This window comes from Sinocyclocheilus rhinocerous, unplaced genomic scaffold, assembly GCF_001515625.1.
Source record: "Sinocyclocheilus rhinocerous isolate Xijiao unplaced genomic scaffold, SAMN03320098_v1.1 scaffold6216, whole genome shotgun sequence".
Classification (NCBI taxonomy): Eukaryota; Metazoa; Chordata; class Actinopteri; order Cypriniformes; family Cyprinidae; genus Sinocyclocheilus; species Sinocyclocheilus rhinocerous.
Genome location: NW_015630332.1, coordinates 29,818 through 38,431, shown reverse-complemented (window position 1 = coordinate 38,431; position 8,614 = coordinate 29,818). Strand labels below are relative to the sequence as shown.

Here is an 8,614-nt window from a genome sequence, read left to right as displayed (position 1 = left end):
TATTTTAAAATTTAATTTATTGTGATTTCAAAGCTAAATTTTTAGCATCATTACTCCAGTCACACTATCCTTCAGAAATCATTCTGATATTCTGATATTCTGATTTGCTGCTCAAAAAACATTTATTATTATTATGTTGAAAACAGCAGAGTATCATTTTTTTTCAGGTTTCTTTGATGAATAGAACGTTCAAAGAACAGCATTTATCTGATATAGAAATCTTTTGTAACATTATAAATGTCTTTATCATCACTTTTGATCAATTTAAAGCGTCTTTGCTAAATAAAAGTAGTAATTTCTATAATTTCTTTCCAAAAAAAAAAACTAAAAAAAATTTATACTGACTCCATGCTTTTGAATGGAATAGTGTATAATGTTACAAAAGCTTTTTATTTCAGATAAATGCTCATCTTTGGATCTTTCTATTCATGAAATAATTCTGAAAAAATGTACTCAACTGTTTTAAATATTAATAATAATAATAATAATAATAAATGATTTTTGAGCAGAAAAACATTAAAAATCTTACTGTTCAAAAACTTTTGACTGGCAGTCTAAATGTTATGTAAATATAACTGGTTTGTTCATAAATATGTATTTATAAATGTTCTCTATCTGTAATGTTCTGTATTTATAAATCTCACTCTATACAATATTGTTTACAATATTGGGCTAATCAGACTAGTACTGATGATTAAAATATACTGATATCCAAAACTCCTTTTATCATTTACTAAGCGTTTTATTGATGCTTCTTGTGTTTCTTCACAGTCTATGCGGAAAGTTGGGCAGGACACGACCGTTCTGCTCATCTGTATCACAGTGTTTCTGTCCTATCTGCCCGAGGCGGGTCAGTACTCCAGCTTTTTCCTCTACCTGCGACAGGTAAGGTGTTTATTTCTTGGTTTTTAATGAACAAGAGTAAAGATTCTATATTTAATGTTCCCGAATAAAGCAGCTGTCAGCTTCCATTGAACTTTAATCAGCGGTTTATGCTGCATGTTTTCACTGTCTGCTACTGTCGAACAGTCCCATGATTCATTAGCTCGGATAGAGCTGCACTGATGACTGGAAGGGTTTTAGCAGCAATATGCTTCTAATTAACTAAACAAGTAGGATTAGTAAACAAAGACACTACCATACTACTTCTAAACTCCAAAAGAACAGCATTTATTTGAAATGAATTAAGTTAATGCGCCCAATTTTTTCCCATAATATATTTATTTATTTAGTTTTATAATTATTTGTGACCCTGGAGCACAAAACCAGTCATAAGGGTCAATTTTTTAAAATTGAGATTTATACATCATCTGAAAGCTGAATAAATAATCTTTCCATTAATGTATGGTTTGTTAGGATAGAACAATATTTGGCCGAGATACAACTATTTGAAAATCTGGAATCTGAGGATGCAAAAAAATCAAAATATTGAGAAAATCATCTTTAAAGTTGTCCAAATGAAGTCCTTAGCAATGCATATTACTAATGTTCTTAGCAATGCATATAACTAATCAATTGATCTATTTACGGTAGGAAATTTACAAAATATCTTCATGGAACATGATCCATACATAATATCCTAATGATTTTTGCTATAAAAGAAAAATCTATAATTTTGACCCATACAATGTATTTTTGGCTATTGCTACAAATATACCCCAGCGACTTAAGACTGGTTTTGTGCTCCAGGGTCACACATATATATATATATAATAACTGGACTTCACATGTTTAATTAAACATGCAATGTAACAAGGTCATGTGACAAGAATGTAGCAAACTGCAGTTTGAAACATTGTTGCGTTCTACAGAATTCTATTTCGCACAGTCGTCGGGTTCTCAGGATGTTCCGGGGTCAGCTGGATTGTTAGTGGCATCCTGTCTGAGCGCTGAGTTGAGTTCAGTGACGGCTCATTACTGGACATAGCAGAGTTCACTGGATCGGGGCGCGCTGGTGCAGACTGATAGTGACGCGGCTCTTTCTCTGTGTCTCTCAGGTCATTAACTTCTCGCCCAAAACGATCGCGGTGTTCATCGGCGTGGTGGGAATCCTCTCCATCCTGGCGCAGGTATTTAATTGAGGCAATATTCTTGGCTCTGCCTTATTACTCGTGTCGTTGAGCCGGCGAGCCGTCTCGTGAAAGTGGCTCTCGCAAACGCTTTCTAATTGAATTGAATTCCTTTAAAAGTTCAACTGTAAATGTAATGAAATATAGGCAGGGCTGTAATGAGCAGATAGCATGGTGTTAGCTGGTTTATTTAAGTGGAGGGGTTTTATTTTTAGCCCTGCAATAAGCGAGGTGAATTCTAGCAGCTTTGCTCCGATTCAATACGACACAGCAATGAAAACAATGACGTTTCAGTATAATAACAATAACACAGCCCTGCATGTAGGAAAAAATGTCTGCTGATTTGCAAAAAAGGCCTAATTTTAGTTAATATGATGATGCTGAGTTCAATAATATATATCATATAATAAATTGGAAAAAAATATATATATACATTTTTTTTTTATAAATATAAAAAATAAATATCACATAATAAATTCAAATATAAAAGAATAAATCTTATTTTTTAACATATATTTCACATATATTTTTTCACAAAATAAGAATTAAGATTTTTTTCGAATTATATGTATCAGATTTAATGCACTCATCAAAATAACAAAAGCTGTTGAATGTTAAACGCTTTGGTTTTAATGATAAAAACAAGTATTTAAAATGTATAATTTAACTTACAATCTGCAAAAGAGTGGAAAAATATATTCAAATAGTCTGTTTAATGTCTCAGAGCTTTACATAAAAACATGTTTATGAATAAATAAGCTTTTTTCCCCATGAAATCTGTAATTGTCAGTCACTGTTTGGATGTAGTAAAACACCCAAAACATCTGCTCATGTTTGCATTTTCTAGTCACTCGCTATAAATCTAACCTTAAAATCAGGAATAGGCATGAATTAATGTCATAAATGTGAAAATGGGCTGAGAGTTGCACAGCAGGGTTTCTGCAAGCTTCATGAAGATACATTTAAGACCTTTTTAAGACACAATTTTAATGAATAAATTAAAGGGAATCATTTGTCAATATGATCTTTAAATGCAAATGTCTAGGAAGCACAATGAGTTGTATTAGCAAGTTTGAAAACACAACTTCCTACAGACTTTTTGATTCATTTTACAAAAAAAAAACTATGATGGAAATATATTTTATTCTACATTCTGATCACTGCAAAAAAGTGATGTTCTTCCTCAGTATATTTGTCTTGCTTTAAAGTGATTTTTATGATTAAAACATGAACAAAAATCGACTTAATTCAAAGGGAAAATAAGTTTTCATTCCCCATTGACAGATATTTGTTCTTTGTTTTCTTTTTCAATACTGAGGAAGATGTTAATTTTTTTGCAGTGCATGCAACATTTAATGCCATGACTATGAATTTAAGATTTTCTGCAATTGCAATTGGTCGTTGGAAACAAAAATGCTACAAAATGCATCATATTTTGTGATAAAGTGTGACGAACTCAAGCAAAAGGCACTATTTTCAGAATCAGCACCCAAAGTTAGTCCGAAACGAGTATTCGTTCAGCAAATATGATGCAGGGCAATGTAAAAATTCATTCTCTCCTGTTCCCGCCAGACGCTTTTTCTGACTTTATTGATGAGGACCATCGGGAACAAGAACACGGTTCTTCTGGGTCTGGGTTTCCAGATTCTCCAGCTGGCCTGGTACGGTTTGGGGTCCGAGCCGTGGTGAGTTAACATCTAGATCAAGAGAAATGACCTGCTTATGCGAATAAAACATAACAATCGTCTGGTGTAAGAAGAGCAAGTCACTTCTGTTTGATGTCCAGAAGCGATTGTCGTTTATGCTGTTATTTGTGTTGTTGTTTAGGATGATGTGGGCGGCCGGCGCGGTGGCGGCCATGTCCAGCATAACCTTCCCTGCAGTGAGCGCTTTAGTGTCACGCAGCGCGGATCCAGATAAACAGGGTAAACTCTTATATGCTAACTTTCGAGATTTTACCTTTTCAAAACTGTAAGGACTGAAGAAAAACAACATTTGTCTTTAAAACAAGTAATGAACTGTGCACTGCGAGAGCAGGAGCGTGCATTCAGAAAGTCCACGGTTTCATTTCATGTTGGTTTCTATTAACGCAGTGGTCACCAACCTTCCTTGACCTTCCAAGATCCTTGACCTCGGCCTTTATGAAAGACAAGACCTACCTATTGAAGAACTGATAGAAAAAGACAGCCCAGATTGTACTACCAATCTGAGGCCTTTTATTTAGTATTTTAATTAGTGATGATTTTTCATGGTCGATTTGGATAGTTTTTTTTATGGCTGATTCCAAAAGTGGTCGCAGATTTATTTATTTATTGTTTATTTGCTCTATAACAAGCAAACTAGTCTCAAACAAAAATATCTGTAGCCAATCACAATCCAAACAACAAATGATACACCCATGTAGCACGAGCAGTTATTTTTTTATTTAAATGGAATTTTATAATTTCAAGATTTAAAGCAAAAACAGGACGGTCTGACTTTATCTTTGTGAAATTATGCAACATAAAACATCTGCATGAAACAAAACCAGCAGACGGGCTGATTGAGAACGTCTCTGACAGCAGGTACTGCTGTAAACAAAGCAGCGCTGCGCTTATAAATACTACTGGTGATGGATGAGGAGATCCCCCTCACAATGTAAAGTGCTTTGAGTGCTTAGAAAAGCACTATATAAATTTAATGAATTATTATTGCTATTATTATTACTTAATATGGAGGTAAGAGAAAAAGAAAATGCCATTGCCATCGAAACTTTTCTGAAGTTTCCTTCAGTGATACATGTACCCCCAATTCAATATTTATATATTCTTCCTATATTTCGAGCATTGTGAACAGTGAGTTTGCTCTGCCTGCTACAGTATTTTCTCCTCTTTGCGTCCGTCTTCAGCGACTCTGGCCTCTGTTTACAGCCGTTTACAGACTCAGACTATCACTGAGATCAACAGGTTGGCGACCACTGTACTAAGGCATTAGGAGTTTATGTTGTGCATATGAGCTGTTTTTCCATCCGTGTGTGTTGTATTACCGCAGGTCTGGTTCAGGGCATGATAACAGGGATTCGGGGGCTCTGTAATGGTCTGGGTCCGGCACTGTACGGCTTCATTTTCTTCCTCTTTAATGTGGAGTTGAGCGGGATCACCACCATCCAGCCCGACTACGCCATCCCACTACAGACCTCCACAGAGGTACGTGTCAGTCTGTCTGTTATACAGGAAGAATTTAAATTACTTCAGTGAATCAGTTCAAAACATGTATTCAGTGATTCATTTGCATCATCACTCAAAGGCACTCCATGCATGGCATTTTTAATGCTTAAAATGTTTATTTATTAATGTAATTATTTAATCTATTTGGCTGCGATGACTGGTTGAAATGATAAAAAATTTACTTTTAAATATAAATAAATAAAAATAAAAAAAATATAAAAGCAAATAAATAATAATAATTATAAAAATGATAATATAAATATAAACGTTTATGTATATACATCAATTTATGAGCAAAATATAACCAATTTAAAAATTAAAAAAATTAAAAAAATTAAAATAATATAAAATAATAATTATATTTTGCTATATATTATCTATTTCGTACAAAGCTTTTGCTGTTATGATGCAATGTCAAAATTATATACTGTATATATTATATGTAATAAAAATATATAACACATCTGCTACATTATTTTGCATAAAACCATTTTACTTCTATTCATTAATTTGCATCATCATTTAAAAGTGCTCCCTGCATGGCATTTTCAATGTTTATTTTTAATGTTTAGGAATTATAATTATAAAAATAATATATAATTTTGCATCTGCGTATAAGTAAAATTTTATTACAATCATAAGTAATGTAAAATACCGGTAATCAGAACGAAACGTTTACAAACACTATAAACATGTATTTTAGTTTCCTTCACTCGACAGCAAATCCTTTAAATTGTATGTTATTCAGAACAGGAATTAAAAATATAGGCCCAAGTAAAAAAAAAAACATTATTTAGCCTATAGTGGCATTGATTATTAACAACATTTCTTATAAACACCAAGCCTAAATGTATTTATTTAAACAATCTTCCAGCATGTGGGAAATGTGCTATACAAATAAACTTGGCTCGTCAAAAATGTGACAAATTGTGTAAAATACAGTATATATTATTATATATTAGTATATATAATACATAATATAATACTTGGCCACATGTCACTTTCACTACTTGATATATTTAATAGGGCTGGGTAAAAAATATCGATATCTTGATATTAATCGATTCTCATTTTTACGGAACGATATCGATTCTTAAATCCCAAGAATCGATTATTCTAGCCTGTTTTCAGTTAATGGACGGAACATTGAAGGGCACTTCCCATCCAATATATCGCAATAAGCATTTGACAGCCACCATTATGTTTATATTTCAAAAAAACGAGCTGAAGTAGAAATATTATGTAATTGTAACTTTATTATTTTAAAAACTTAATTAAGTGTAATTTTAACAAATCAGTCCATTTTAACCTTCAATATTAATGTAGTACCAACTGACTCTCATGTATATTTTACAACATTGGTTGAGAGATTTTTTCCTTGAAAATTTGGCATGCGTACCTGATATATATCCAAAATAATCAATATTGAATCGAATCGCACGCTTGTGAATGAGAATCGAATCGTGAACTTTTTGTCAAAACCCAGCCCTAATATTTAATATATATATTATCTATATCACACAGCTTTGTTTCTATATCGAAGTGAATACTCACTCATAGCTTCAACAGTGTCATAAATCCGTGATGACTTCCTCTAATGCCACTTACCTTTCGCCTGTTTTTTTGTGTAGAAGACCATAATCCCCGGTCCTCCGTTCCTCCTGGGCGCCTGTACAGTGGTGGTGGCGTTTATAGTCGCTCTCTTCATCCCGGACCACCCGACGCCCCCAGCGACGCCCTGCCAAACCCTTAAGAGCAGCGCGAGTCTATCCGGCGCTCACACCAACACGCTGCTGCCGGGGAGCGACGAGGACTTCGAACCGCTGCTGGAGGACAGCAATGTCTGACTCTGAAACAAAATCACGTTTGGAAAAGATTAAAAGGTCGTCAACACATCGCAAACCCTCCATCTGCCCGGCGACTAATGTTTGAGAGCGTGCGGAATTTATTTAGTGTGTTTTTTTTGTTGATTATGACGAAACGGTTATTGGTTTTAAACTCAGAGGCTTTTTTATTAAGCGTTTTTACAGCGTTTAACACACTAAGGGCTCGATCAGTGGGATCGTATGCGTTCGGTTTGATTGCAAAGCTCTTCATGTATATAGATATTTGGGCAAAGTGCAGTAAAGTTTATTGTACTGTATGCGGAGCTTGTGGTGGCTTGAAAGTCGTGAGATTGAAGAAAAACTGGGTGAATTTCATGAAATCATGGTTTAGGTCATTACGACCTGAAGAAGAAAAAAAAGCCTATTTTTAGACTTTTCTTGACATTATTTTCAAGCACATTTTCTCCCTCCTAAAAACAGGCTTTATTTGCATTAAGAAAAAACGAATTTCTTGTGATTTTAAACCGATTTCATGAGATTCACCCAAACGGAAACAGTATTTTTATACTGCAGCGATTGAGCGAAGTTTCCTTACACAAGCCTTAAAGTCACATATCCTGTGGCGTATGACAAGGTTTTAATAGATTAGAGATGCATCCGGTTGCATGAACAGTATTTGTGACGATGTTAACCAAACCCGAAACACTAGAGCACCAGCGGTTTGGTGTAGTTACTGATGCTAACGTAGTTCTTTTAGGCCAGTTAGTTGTTTCAGACATGGCTTGATTGTGAAGTTCTTGAATTGTGTGTGTGTGTGTGTGTATGTGTGTAAAGGTTCTATGCAGTAGTGATCAAAAATGGCATTCAATTTAAAACAAAAATGGCCTGCGAATGCCATTTGATGTTGAGAAACATGGGTTAAAAATCACAGTATTGCTTAAAATATTACATTTGTACAAGTGAAATTTTACCTTAATTTTTACTTTCGAGAAAAAAATTGGCAATGTGCATTTGTTAAGCTATTTAACTCAATATTTATATATTTCCTTAAGGATAATTAGTATTTATTAAAAATCAGCCAACATCTACGTACCAGCTACCTCATTTTTGGAGGTTTCGATGATTTTGTGAAATGAGGTGAGATTCGACCTGACTATATTTTTATCTGCCTCTTGTTTTTTAGCCACATTCCATTTTCAATATGGGATTTTTCCAAGATTCATTAGAATTACAGAAGAATTTCATTGTTTTGTTCATGAATTCCATATTTTCTCATACAATTAACGTTTTCCAAGCTGATGATTTATTTTTTTGCATGAACACTGGTATGAATTTCCAGAACAATGCTTTATGTTTCCCAGAGGCCTCTGTCTGTTTTGTGTGAAGAACACTGTTTGTGGAGCGTCTCATTAGAGTTTGAGGTCATTGTTTGACTGACCTGTGCTCATTTCCTGTTCCACATGCTTATCATTTCCTCCACTTCCAGTATTCCATACAAATATGGCAGATATTC

At 34.1% G+C, this 8,614-nt stretch overlaps 1 protein-coding gene across 1 annotated transcript in view; it reads left to right on the top strand.

Annotated features, from left to right (window-relative positions):
* Nucleotides 1-7,457, top strand: part of LOC107740047 (hippocampus abundant transcript 1 protein-like) — a 13,106-nt gene extending 5,649 nt beyond the window's left edge. The window contains exons 7-12 of the mRNA XM_016552323.1: nucleotides 772-885; nucleotides 1,998-2,069; nucleotides 3,642-3,754; nucleotides 3,897-3,994; nucleotides 5,100-5,254; nucleotides 6,907-7,457. Coding sequence (XP_016407809.1) covers nucleotides 772-885; nucleotides 1,998-2,069; nucleotides 3,642-3,754; nucleotides 3,897-3,994; nucleotides 5,100-5,254; nucleotides 6,907-7,122 — 768 coding nt within the window. The 3' untranslated portion in view covers nucleotides 7,123-7,457. The remainder of the gene's footprint in view (nucleotides 1-771; nucleotides 886-1,997; nucleotides 2,070-3,641; nucleotides 3,755-3,896; nucleotides 3,995-5,099; nucleotides 5,255-6,906) is intronic.
* The last annotated feature ends 1,157 nt before the right edge of the window (nucleotides 7,458-8,614 follow it).